This window comes from Cebus imitator, unplaced genomic scaffold, assembly GCF_001604975.1.
Source record: "Cebus imitator isolate Cc_AM_T3 unplaced genomic scaffold, Cebus_imitator-1.0 Scaffold96, whole genome shotgun sequence".
Lineage (NCBI taxonomy): Eukaryota > Metazoa > Chordata > Mammalia > Primates > Cebidae > Cebus > Cebus imitator.
Genome location: NW_016107411.1, coordinates 1,984,389 through 1,998,332, shown reverse-complemented (window position 1 = coordinate 1,998,332; position 13,944 = coordinate 1,984,389). Strand labels below are relative to the sequence as shown.

Below are 13,944 nucleotides of genomic sequence, written 5' to 3'. Positions count from 1 at the left end.
ACTTTCCTGTTCATTTTTCTGCAGCTGTGTCAGGATTCATTCCTTCTCACCACTACGCCCATAGAAGTATTAGGCAACTGGTATCCTTGGGATTCAGAGACTTGATAGAATAGCATGGGGATTTAAGCATTAAGGCAAATTTATGACATGGTTTCTATGGAAAGATGTACTCCTAGTTCTAACTTGGAACCCAGGTTCCTGGGACACAGAGAGTCCTTCACTTGGAGCCTCGTTAGTGGATACTGTCTGTGTGATGAATGAAGAGTACACTCACCTCTGCCATGGAGTCTCTCCCTTAAGAATCCTTTGCACAGTTAGCCAGAATAAGGACTCTCTCATTACTAGTGGCTGTTTGTATTTGAAATACTCATAAGTCAGACTTTTCTTTCTGAGGTGTGGCATGAAAATTTCTCCCCACTACCCCAGTTAGGTTCTTGATGAGGGATGTGATAATTCTTTGTAGCTAGACTACATCATTTCTAGTGGAACTTTTATAATATATATTGGTTATTGACCAAAGGGAGAAGTGAAAGGTGAAAGAAGGCAGCGAGAAAAAGTAGAATGAGAGGGCGTAAGTGCTTCATGACGTCACCACAAGATTTAGCATCTCATTATGCTACATAAAGGGTGGCAGTCTCTTAATTCATTTTTTGCTTCTTAGAACACCTGAGGCTGGGTGATTTATAAGGAAAATACATTTTTCTTACAGTTCTGGAGGCTGGGAGGTCCCAGGGTATAGGCTGGGCATCTGGTGAGAGCCTTCTTCCTGGCGGAGACTCTGCAGAGTCCCAAGGTAACACAGAGCATCACATGGCAAGGGGGCTGAGCATACTAATATGCTAGCTCAGATCTTTCTTCCCCTCTTATAAAGCCATCAGTTCTACTCTCATGTTAGCCCACTGATCCGTTAACCATTAATCTATGTATGGATTAATCCATTCATGCAGGCAGAGCCCTCATGATCCAATAACTTGAAGGCTCTAGGTCTCACTACTGCCACATTGAGGATTGTCAACATAGGTTTCAGAGTGGACATCAAATTATAACAGACAGTGTCAGTCTTTCTTGATAATTCTTAATGTTTTCTACAGGTCCTGGGAAAGCTTTTTAGATTAGGCTCTTAGCATATCATGTCATTGCATATGATGTATGCACATATTTTGAAACATGGATCAAGAAGATATGCTCCACCTATACAGGTAAATAGGGGGAAATTTTGTCTTCAGAGAATATAACAAATTCATGTTTCAGAGTTAAACATGAATTTACACTAAGAATTGTAATTAGCCAAATAATTTTACAAGATGTTCTGCGATTTGACTAAAAAATGTGTATGATCCAAGACCACAGTAATTTTTAGCCTCATAAAAAGATGTGAGTAACTTTAGAAAGGACAGAGATTTGGATTAGCTTGTACATTCACCATTTGCTACCGAAAAGCCAGCATAGAGAACTGTGGTCTATAAGTCACTAATTCCTCAAATATGAAGGTGCCTCTTTGCATATCATATATTTCAAAAAGTTATACATTTTATGATGTTCCTTTAATAGTCTCTATCTACAAAGTAATTGCTACAAACCAGTATTTAAGATAATTATACCGGTTCATATTTTCTAAAAAATAAAAAAGCAACGTAGACAGGAAATTAGCAGCGGAGCAACTGAAAATTAGAATGACTAGATTCTATGTTGAGATTAATAGCCATGCATGTACAAATAATGTTTTTCCATAGAAAATAATCTTTGTGACTTTGGGTTAGACAAAGCTTTTTAGATTTGATGTGACTCATAAAAGAAAAAAATTGATAAATAGGACTTCATCAAATTCAGGATCCTCTGATCTTCAAAAGATGCTATTAATACATTGGAAAAAACAAGTCACAGACTGGGAAAAATATTTGCAAATCACATGTTAGATAAATATCTTGTTTATAGAATATATAAAGGATATTTAAGATGCAAAAATAGGAAAACAACCCAATTTCGAAACTGGACTAAAGATTCGACCAGTCAGTTCACCAGTGAAGATGTACAAATGAAAAAATAAGCACAGGAAAATGGAAATGTTCAAAATCAGTAGTCATTAGGGAAATGCACATTAAAACCACAGTGTGATACTGTATACCTATTAGAACGCCTAAGATGAAAGTGACTGAGTAAATGTTGTTGAGGATGTGAAGCAACTGTTGGCAGCAGACCAGTTGTTGCTGGGGACAGGCAGTGATTATAAAGGGTTAAAGGAAAGTTCTGAGTGTGGAGAATATGTTCAGTATCTTGATTATGGTAGTGGTTTCCTGGCCATGTTTGTATATCAGAACATGTCAAATTGTACACTTTAGGTATGTGCAGTTTCTAATATGATCTTGATAATAAAGCTGTCAATTTTTTCCCCTGTAATATTGTGTCCTTTGGTTTGTATTTCTGACTTAATTGGTGATAACATAGATTTTTTTCCAGGGGTAAATTCTGAAGATATATGACCATTTAAAATATACAAAATAATTGGATGATAAATATAGATTTTTACTCTTTCTGGTATAAATTTTATGTAATAGATCTGAATATTTCTGATAATTTTGACATGCAGTTAATACTGATATGCACTTACTATAACACCCTCAGCCTCAATTGATTTAAATTTTATTAATTTGGCTTATTTAGAAATTTCTATCATTATTTGTTTTCCTCTTTTTTAATACCTTTTTTATGAATATGTTTTAACTTCTATTGTTATAAGCAAAACGTTAGTGTAATGTATGGAATAAAAGGTAGTTATAGAATACAAGTCAGTGTGAAATTGTTGGTACGTGTTACTTCTTTTCTGTATTGGGATTCCATGTAATGAAATATTGCTAAAATAAATAGGCTTTGGGATGGGTCTTGGGGACCTTTTAATTCCTGCTACAGAGAGTGGTGGTAACAGTGTATTTGGTGATAGGGTTTGCCCTGTGTTTACGTGGGTCCTGGGCTCTGGTGTTGGGAGAGATGATAGAAGATAACCTATTCCACCCCTGTATGTTAAGCTGGTATCATATGGTAGGACATTGAAATGGTGGTTTACTCTATAAAAATGAGTTCCAATTAAAAAAAAAGGAAGGGGAGGGAGGCCTTAGAATGCTGGCATTAGATCTTAGTTTTTTTTTTTAAGAGTTTGTGCTTAATGGGGCGTGGAATTTCACTCCAGCAGCACTTATAGCTGCTGCCACATGAAGCTTATTAAGGGGAAGATTTTCTCCCGACACCTGGCCTCTCTCCCTGCTGCCTCTCAGGAGGCCTCTCTCGCCATTGCTTCTGTGTGGACTCCAACAGCTATAATTGGTTTAGATGTGCCGCGAGACCCTACCCGAGTCTTGGGCAGTGCTTTCCCACCGTGGCTGCCATTCGAATCACCACCTCCTTTCTCACCCGTTTCCCCATTGTCACTTTCCTGCCTTAAACATTTCACTAGCTTTTTGCACTTAGAAGAAAAAGCACGCTCCCTGTTGTGTGCAGCATATTCTGACCCTTGTCTCCTATAACCTCCTCTCTAGATACAGTCCTCCTACTCCAGCTGTTATTTGTCCCGACAGTGGCTGCAAACACTTAACTTCTTCCAAGAAGCTCTTATAATTTGATGCCTGGCAAATACTCTCTGGACTTAATAGCATAATGATATCATAATAATAACACTTTCTGCCGTCTGTTGAATGTTTTCTCTAACCCAGACAGTGCGCTAAGTGCTCTACAGGCATTATCTTATAATTAAGTCAGACGCAACAAGCTTGTGAAATTGGTATTATTATTTCCAATTTTTAGGAGAGAACACTGAGGCGTAGAGTTGGAGTAACTTGTCCAGGTTCATACTGTTATTGTGTGCTGGAGCCTGGATTGAAATCTGTCTGTCTGACCCTAAATTGGCTCTTTGGTACTGACTCAGAAGTGTTTTGTTACCGTTAAATTGTAATGATTCCACAACAGTTTCTGGAAGACAGTCTTAGAGCAAGCTGTGGAGTAAAATTCTATTGAAATTCAAAGTAAATATTAATGCAACTTAACCATCTTACTGGAGACAACAAACTTTTCTCAACATATTATGTCTTTATGGTAGTAAGAGATAGTATTGTGTAAAAGTTGGAAATGAACTGTGGAATCAAACAGACGGAGATATGATCTACATACCTGCCATTTATTCATATAGATCTCATTATCGTATGTACCAGATAATATTCTAGGCCACTGGAGATATTGTCAGTGTACAATCCAGTGGGATGATTGAAAATTTTGGTTCTGTACAGATGCTGTTTTTGTCTTGGAGTCTCACAATAGAACCATAACTCTTTTATTGAATCCTGTATAAATGTGATCCATCTTGGACCCTATCCTAAGGGGGTCTGTTTAAGTCAGTGTTGTGACATGGCCTCTAAGGTAATCCTACAGGAAGACTCTAGTGTAGTTTGCTTTCTGTTTTCCTTTCTTTTTTTCCAATTAAAATGAAAAATTAAATTTATTAGATATAATAAACTCAGAGACCTTATATTCTAATGGAGTAGCACAATAAACATAATAAATAAGTAAATTACATTCTGTGTCACAAGATGGAAAGTACTTCGTGGGGTGGGTAATAAGATCAGGTTGGGGGAAAATATGCTGAACAAGAACAAGTTGCAGTGTGAAACATGCAGTTTCTCAGGTGGGTCTCATTGAGATGGTCAAGACCTGAAGGAGGTGAAGGGGTCAGCCAGAGGGAATCTGAGGGAGGAGATGGGAGGTAGTGCCAGCCTGCAGCAGGAGTTTGTAGGCCCTCTGCAGAGCAAAGCAGCCATTGCAGTAGAGGAAATCAAGAGAGAGAAACGCTAGATGAGGTCAGAGAGATTCAAAGTATTTTGCTGGTAAAAATGAAATGAACTAGCCTACATAAGGCACTTAACCAGAGCCTGGCCCAGGGCTACAGAGCCCCTGCCTGCCTCTTCCAGCTGCATCTCCCTCTGCTCCCTCTTGCAAAGTCTTCACTGCATTTATAACAGATGGCTCTTTGAAGGTGCCCCAAATATCCATGTTGTTTTCACCTTTCTACTTTTGCAAACACCTAAAATGCCCTTTGTCCACCGCTTGTCATTTGGATAAACTCCTTCCAGACTCACTTTGGGCCCTGGTCTGAAAAAGACTGTTTTGACTCCCTCTGAGGCAAGCTGATGCTTCCTTCTCTGGAATCACCCTGCACAGTACTGTATTTATATTTGTTAGAAAAATAACACCTGGCTGATGGTAACTAACATTTAATGAGCACATACTGTGCACCATGCACTAAGTCCTTTATTGTGTTTTTCATTTATTTCTCACAGCAATCCTATAAAGTATGTGCTATTGTCATCCCCATTTTACAGATGAATAAATAAAGCCATGAAGAAGTTGGGTAATTTGCCTGAGATCATCCAGCTACTCAGTGGTGGCACCAGGGGGTGAACCCAAGGTTTCTGGCTCCAGGACCTATATTCTTTCATAATCTTTACATTACACTGCACCTCCACCATATTTACTATATACAAGGCAGTATGCACATAACACTGTATTGCAAGTATTTGTGTATGTGCATGCGTCTTGCCTAGTATTTGTGAATTCTTTGAGGGCAGGGAACCATGTTAAATTCACTTTTCCTCTTTGGGGCTTTGCACATGTGCAAAGCTGTGGTGAGCGTATAATATTCTCAATGTAATTTGTTAGACATGAGACATGCTATTCAAAATGTTAAAGAAAATGTGCCATTGGTTCTGAATTTCATTTGGTTTTGAGGTTCATTTTAGTCATGTCATTGTGCTTTTGCTTCTCTCCAGACCAGTATTAAAGAGGGACAGCTACTGAAGCAAACCAGTTCTTTCCAAAGGTGGAAAAAGCGATACTTCAAACTTCGAGGCCGCACACTTTACTATGCAAAGGACTCAAAGGTAACTCGAGAGAATATGAGTTTCAAGCATTTGAGGCTATGGACGGATGTAAAGTTTTGGTCTGTAAGCTGTTTTGTCTTGGAAGTGCACTATAGCATTATTCTCTTACACGAATTCAATATAAATGTGATCCATTGTGGACCCCATCCCAAGCGGGTCTATTTGAGTCAGTCCCGTAGCATGTCCCTAAGAATAATCTTTTAGGAAGGCTCTAGTGTAGTTTCATTTCTTCTTTTCTTCTTTCTTTCCAATTAAAATAAAGCATTAAGTGTAACCTTATTAGATGTAATAAACTCAACATTTTGGGTTTCCTCCTTTTACCTTGTACACCTTTACCTAGCCTTGAGAGAGAGAGCTGCCGTAGTGGCTAAAAATTCATGCTCTGTGTTCAGACGGGAGCTCACATCCCACCTGCAGCATATTCCAGGGGTGGCTGTGGACTGCATGTGCTGTTGAGAGGAAGCCTAAAGGAGAAAATACACATCGAGAGCTTACATAGTACCTGACATAAAATAATCACTCCAGCATGCTAGCAATTAGGGATAAAAATCATATTGAAATCAAATCAAGACTTAAAATAATTTTTATATAACAGTTGAATCAAATAATAGTAATACAATTTTGGGAGAAGCAATTTGTAAAAACTCGTATTTTAGTATTGCTTCAAAAATAAACATTAGGATTTCTGGCTACTGTGCCCGTTGAAGAGTTGATTATTTTCATTTTAAAAAATGTGTACTCCAGATATAATTGGTAGAGTTGTACACCAGGAGGTAAAAACAAGCAAACAGACCTAATTCTAAGTTTATGTATCTATAGAAGTAATAACCATGTAAAATAATCTCATTTTACAAGTCATTATGTTCAAAATTGTCCCTGACCTGGCTCCATCCTGATTTTTCACATTTATCTCTAGACAGCGTTGGCTATTTGACAGCCTCCAGTTTTGGCTCATGCTACCATCATTAGGATGACTTTCCCCCCATCTGTACTTGACAAAGTTCCCTGTTTTCTTCAAGATCCCCTCAAATAGTCCTTATTCCATGATTCACAAGAGAGAGAGATAAGTTGTTTTCTGCTGGATAAATCATCTGTGACCTTCTATAGCATTTCACTGTATTTCTTTTCACTCTTAATTGTCTGTCTTACCTTAAAGTGAGTTTTGTCTGTTTAATCTCCTGTGGTACACTGTAAATTCCTTCCAGTCAACGAACAAGTCTTAGAGTCAGATTGGTTAAATTGAAGTAGACTAGTTGTACAGTCTACTTGAGTTTCAAGTTCAACTGTCAACTACTTAAAGTTTTAGTTTCCGCAGCTCTGGAGGCACACCGGTATGCCTGCCTTGCTGGAAGAATGCTGAATGAGTATGAATAGTGACTGACTAAAAGTGGGAAACATACATTTATTTACTAGGACCTTGCATTTTAAGAGTATACAGAAAAAGTCATCTGCTACTTGCAAAGCAAATTCATCACCTCATTTGAACGCATAGTTATAGATGAGAAAAATAAGATTCAGAAGGTTCAGTTACTGTCGTGAGCTAAGCCAGGACTAGTTCTCAGCTGTCACCCTGCAAATCTGGAAACAATGATACTGCCTCTGCCTCCCTGGCAGAGTTGTCACAAGCTTTACAGAGACTGCACTGTGCATGTGTATGCCACACACTCAGCAGGTTCCCGACAAGTGGTAGCTGTTATGCTTCCAGAGAGCACAGAACGTTTGTATTGAAACAGTGTTCCCAGGGGGTCTTTAAAGTTCTTTTCAGTTTGGGATTTATGGATTAGTTGTGCTTTATGCTTTTATTTTTCGTTTCCAAGAAGAAATCGCAGAGAGTATCACTCACTTAACTTTTTCTATTCCTAATTCCTGATAATAGTCATGACCCGATAGTAAAAAATGTATTGAAGAACATTGAGTTAGGTTTTCTTCTAATGTGTTTGTGTTTTTTTTTCCTTAACAGTCTCTGATATTTGATGAAGTTGACCTCTCAGATGCTAGCGTAGCTGAAGCAAGCACGAAAAATGCTAACAACAGCTTCACGGTATGGTTATATTCTGCTGACTCCCTTCTCAAAAGTGATAGAATGACCTTTCTCTTCAGCATCTACAGAATGCCCTGTTCAGTTACAAACTGTTGTTAACTTATGCATGTTGGAGTTCCTACTAACACAATCAACTTTAAATACATTGTGTATTCTAACACCCAGTACCAGTTATGACTCAGTTAACCTGGGGTTAAATATGCTTTTTAAAAATTTTACAGCTTTTCCTTTCTAATTTTAGTGCTTTAAGTTTCTCACTTCCTTTAAATTAATACTTCCATTAATTCCATTGTTCTTGAGTATTTAAAAAGTTTGTTTACCTTCAGTCTTAAAGACAATATTTTCTCCATCTAGTCTACTTTCACTCCATTTCACTCCAGTTGCCATTGTTCAGTCAGTTGCTGTCGTTCAGGGCTCCACTTCTCACTTAGGTAATTCATTCGGCAGCTCTGTTCCAGTTTGTTCTTTTCTGATGACAGATCCCATTGCTTCAAAAGACCTCACTGGTTCCACATTGCCTGCGAGTTGCATCCCCAACTCAGTCTTCAGATCTTGTAAGGTCATGCTTCAGCATTCTAGTAGTACTGGACAATTGTTTGTCCTCCTGTGTTCCATTAGTACAGCAGCTTTACTTTTCCTGTTCCCTCTGACTTCCGTGATTCCTTCCCTGTCTGTTACTGTGGGAATACTACCAATTCTTCAAAGCTTATTTCAGATAGCCCATTTTTTCCAACTTCTTTCATTCACAAAGTATGGATTGAGTTGCCACTATGTGTTAAGCACAAGAAATTTAGAGGGGAATTTCTCTCAACATATACCTGGTGTTGTTCAGCCCAAGTTCATGTACGCTGAACTTATAACCACATACTCCCTAGGTCCTCAGAGGTGCATTGTTCTTGCTGTGTTGTCACCCCCATCTGTACTCCCTGTCCTCCCTGGAAAGCCACCATTCCTGACAGCAGCATGCAGTGTCCATCCCCTAGGCATGCCAGGGCAGGGGACACAGACTGCTAAACAGGTGCACAGCAGTGCCATGATAGAGGTGAGCACTGGTAGGGGTGGAGGGAAGAGAGGACGCGAATGAATTCAGATGTAGCCTTATTGATTTATGGGCATGTGGGATAATTCATAGTGTAAATATTCCTCTCCATCTCCCCCCATCCCCAGGGAGAGTTTAGTTTGAGAAGAGGAAAGCCAAGAATAGAGTCCTGGGAAAATGTTAAAATTCAAGGTTTAACTAGTAAAGACTGAGAGCATTCTTAAGTAAAGGAGAATCAGGGGTCAGTGATGTGTAAAACCAAGTGGAAGAGAGTTTCAAGATAGATGCTTTGACATGTCGTATACTGTAGAGAGGTCAAGTCAAAGAAGAATTAAAAAGTGATGCTTCAGTTTGTTAACTTGGAGATCATTTGGTCCCATTGATGTGAGTAGTTTCAGTGTGGGGTGGGGCTGGGGGGCAGGCATTAGGCTGCACTGTGAATGCAAAGTGAAAGGCAGGCAGAGACAGGGTATGTAACTGTTTTCTAAAAGCTTGGCAGTTAAAAGGAGAACAGAGATAGTAAAATGTTTAGGTAAGAAGATTATTTTAGTTTTGTTGTTGTTCTTTTGCTGTGTTTTAAAAATGATCTTGAATGCATTTATATGAAGAGAGGAGGAATACTTAGAACCAAAAGTAAGCTGATGGGTGTAGGAATCAGAGCACAGGTTAAGAAATCAGCATTGAATGGGAGACAGAAAACTTATGGAGGCAGGTGTGGCCCGGAAGTTTATGTATTTCAAAACCAAGTACTGATTTCTCAGTGCAATTGAAGGATAAAGTTGTCTGCTGTGAGTGAAAGTTGAGGATGGTTAATAGTAGCTTCTGTAGAAAAAGATAATTGAAACTGAACAGGGACCTATAGATGATTATTAAGCAGTGACTGGTGTCTACCAAAGATTAGAGATCAAGTTTAGTAATGTCCTTACTCCCTGTGCTTATGACATTTTCTTTAAGTGGGAGTAGAGAACAAACAAATGAATTGATCCAGGTTTGATGGTTTATAGGACATATTGGACAGAAAGAAAAAGGGAGGGATTGCTAGATATTTTAGGGATTGATAACTCATCCGTCTCCCTGCTCTTACTTCTCAGTTTTTGAAAATACAACACAAGGAGTAGGGGACAGCTTTGGCTGAACAGCATCCAACAACCACTAAATACAGAGCTTCTGATAAATTGTTGGAGACCTAAGGCCAAAATGTTGCTTATTCCTTCTTTCTCCCACTTGAAGGTGGGATAGGGTGAGGTGAAAGAACTTCACCAGTCCCACTAGTAGGATTAGCCACTTGCTTCTCCCTGGGCAGTGAAGAATAATCCTCTTTCTGCTGGAGCCTCATGAAGGGGGAATAAGGGTTCCCCCAATCAAGATTTATGTATTTGTTTTTTAATGCTTTTTATTTTTTAATGACAAATAATGATTGTGCATATTTATGGGATACATAGTGATGTTTCGATACATGTAATATACAGTGATTAGATCAAGGTAATTAGGATATCCATGGTCTCAAACATCGACCGTTTCTTTGTGTTAGAAACATTCAGTATTCTCCTGTAGCTGTTGGAAGCTATAGAATATGTTATTGTTAGCTATGGTCATCCTATGGTGCTATAGAACACTAGAAATTATTCCTCCTATTTAGCAAGAATTTTGTATACTTTAAGAGTTTGATCTGAAAGAGGGTTTCAAAATTTAAGATTTGAAGCATGCATTAATTTCAGGTGAAGATAAGGTCTAAGGTTTTGGAGTAGGAAGTATGTGTTTTGGAGAGATTATTCAAATCCTTTGTACAGGTCTTTATTGATCCTTCAACTAGGCATGTGATCTTTTCTGTAGTATCTTTCTTACAGAATTTAGCATATGCTGCCTTATACTTAGTTAAGTACTTATTTTTGGCTAGGGACAGTGGCTCACACCTGAGATCCCAACACTTTGAGAGGCTGGGGCAGGAGGATTACTTGAGGCCAGGAGTTTCCACCAGCCTGTGGAACGTAGTGAGACCCTCATCTCAACAACAGAAACAAAAATTAGCTGGGTATGGTGGCATGCACCTATAGTCCCAGACACTTGGGAGGCTGATTGCTTAAGGAGTTTAAGGCTCTAGCGAGCTATGATCCCAGCCTGGGCAATAGAGTGAGACCCTGTCTCAAAAAAAATTTTTTTTTACTATTTATTTTTACTATAACCTCCTTGAGGATAGGGACTCTGTCATACATTTTATCTCATAGTGCCTTATCCATAAGTATTTATTGATTTTAAGTAATAAGATGAAAGTTTATTTTAGGCATATGAAGACTGTTTGTTGAAATATTTTCAGGAAGTTTCTTCATTCAGCCAAACACTATCTTTGTTTATTGGACTAGAAATACAGGGACTGGTTGGGCACAGTGGCTCACGCCTGTAATGCCAGGAATTTGGGAGGCTGGTGGTAGGATCTTATGAAGTCAGGAGTTTAAGACAAGCCTGGGGAACATAACATAGACCAGCCTGGGACACCCCGTCTCTACAAAAAAAAAATATACAAAAATTAGCCAGGTGTAATGGTGCATGCCTGTAGTACCAGCTCTTCTGAAGGCTGAGATGGGAGGATTGCTAGAGCCCCAGAGTTTGAGGTTGCAGTGAACTGTGATTGTACCACTGCTCTCCAGCCTGGACAACAAAGTGAGACCTTGTCTCTAAAACAAAACAAAACAAAACAAAACAGAAACAAAAACAAATATAGGGACTAAAAAGGCAGATTGCTTAGGGTTTTAGAGCAAATGAATTTGGTAGAACTTTCTAGGGTATAAAACGGAGCAAGAGACATGTTTTTAATCAGCAATTGACAAATCTCCTGTCTTTAAATATTTAAATATCTTACCTACCTCAATTATTGTGACTGCTACTGATGCTGTTATTGTGGCTTGTTCATGTCAAAGGTTAATGGTGTAGTTTGATGTATTATGGTTGGAGGAGCCAGGAATGGCTAAATTCTACTTCATTTCAGCCATCCCTCCTCTTGCTGAAGTTTCTAAGGGTGATGTATTGACAAAGTACAATAGTAAATGGAAACTACATAAATAGTAAATGGAAAATGGAAAACCTGTACTTTGCCTGAAAACGCAGGGCTGAACTCTGGTAAAATGGGTTCTAAAATGCAGGGCAGTGACTGACCTAACCTGGAAAATTCTTCAGTATTGTTTCTGTGACATTCAATTGGTATGAGTGAGTTAGGCTTCAGCAGGGGACACAGACACTAAGAGAGTCGTGTCAAAGGATTGGGAGATGATTTACATACAGTATGATCACTCTTCCTTTCTTGTACAGTATTTCACTCCCATCTGTGGAGTTAATAAGTTTTTTTAGTTATCTAAATTGCCTCAGGTATTGTATTAGTTTTCTATTGCTGTATAACAACCAACCACAAACTTAGTGGCTTAAAAAAACAATGCCCATTTATCTCAGTTTTAATAGGTCACATAGTGTTGCTAGATTCTTCTGTTCTAGGTCTTATGATGTAAATAAATAGATATGGGCTGGGCGAGGTGCCCCACATCTGTAATCCCTGTACTTTGGGAGGCCAAGGTGGGTGAGTCACTTGAGGTTAGGAGTTTGAGACCAGCCTGGCAAACATGGCGAAACCCCGTCTCTACTAAAAATACAAAAATTGGCTGGGCACGGTGGCTCATGCCTGTAATCCTAACACTTTGGGAGGTCCAGGCAGGTGGATCATTTGAGGCCAGGTGAAACCTCCATCTCTACCTAATATAGAAAAATTAGCTGGGCGTTGGTGGTGCATGCCAGTAGTCCCAGCTACTTGGGAGGCTGACACTGGAGAATTGCTTGAACCTGGGAATCTGAAGTTGCAGTGAGTGGAGATCGTGCCACTGTACTCCAGCCTGGGTGACAGAAAAGGAAAAGAATAGATATGACAAATTTTTATGTATACTTTTATTGCCTCAAATTGGGCTAATTTTAGCCATGGTTTGAGTTTATGATTTCACAAGTGTCTTCTGCCATAGTCAACAACAATAAAACCTACTACCAATGAAAGTATATTTTGTTACTTTAGGCAGTAGCGATGTGATTAGGGAATGGAAAAGAACAATTTCTGACAGCCTTTAGGTTAATGTTTATTAATGTATTTGTAGTTCAAGCCAGGCATGGTGGCTCACGCCAGTAATCCCAACACTTTAGAAGGCTGCGGTGGGTGGATCACTTGAGCCCCAAGAGTTCAAGACCAGCCTGGGTAACATGGTGAAACCCTATCTCTGCAAAAAATGAAAAAATTAACTGGGCATCGTGATGCATGTCTGTAGTCAAAGTTACTCAGGAGGCTGAGGTGGGAGGATTGCTTGAGCCCGGGAGGTGGAGATTGCGGTGAGGCAAGATCACACCACTGTGCTCTAGCCTGGATGACGGAGAGACGCCGTCTCAAAAAACAAAAGAAGGAAAAAAAAAGGAAAAAATAATAATTTATTTGTAGTTTAAGTTCAACCATGGCATTTTCTATGACTGTTAAATCAATAAAATGTTCTTTTGTATTATTCATTTAAAAAATTTCATTTAAAAAATTTGATTGCTATCTGTATGGTGATTTGGAAGTTTCATTTTTGCTTTAGCATTTTTATCTTTAACACAGCCCTATGCTGTATGTGAATGTATTCCTCCCATGTGAGGCTGGAGAGAATTGACCTCCTTTTGCTGACACTGGTGCCACCCTAGGAAAGGGATCCCAGACCTCCTGATGTTTAATCCAAGACTCTTTCCAATCACACAGGGTCCTTTCCATCTGGGTAATCTCTGCCTCTGCTGTTCTCTTTCTTCCTCAAATACTTCTCTCTTTCTCACTAATCAGGATATGTCTATCCCCAGGTTTTTTTTAAATTTACCCAATTTTTAGAGGATAGGAGCTTAGACCATGAAAGTCAGACAGCCTGGGTTTGGGTCCTGACTTGGCTACATCC

The 13,944-nt window shown here is 39.0% G+C and overlaps 1 protein-coding gene across 4 annotated transcripts in view; it reads left to right on the top strand.

Moving 5' to 3' along the window:
• DGKH (diacylglycerol kinase eta) overlaps positions 1 to 13,944 on the top strand; it is a 192,856-nt gene that overhangs the window by 80,904 nt on the left and 98,008 nt on the right. For all 4 annotated transcript variants that reach the window (XM_017536129.2, XM_017536127.2, XM_037741185.1 and 1 more), the window contains exons 3-4: positions 5,811 to 5,921; positions 7,882 to 7,962. In XM_017536129.2, coding sequence (XP_017391618.1) covers positions 5,811 to 5,921; positions 7,882 to 7,962 — 192 coding nt within the window. The remainder of the gene's footprint in view (positions 1 to 5,810; positions 5,922 to 7,881; positions 7,963 to 13,944) is intronic.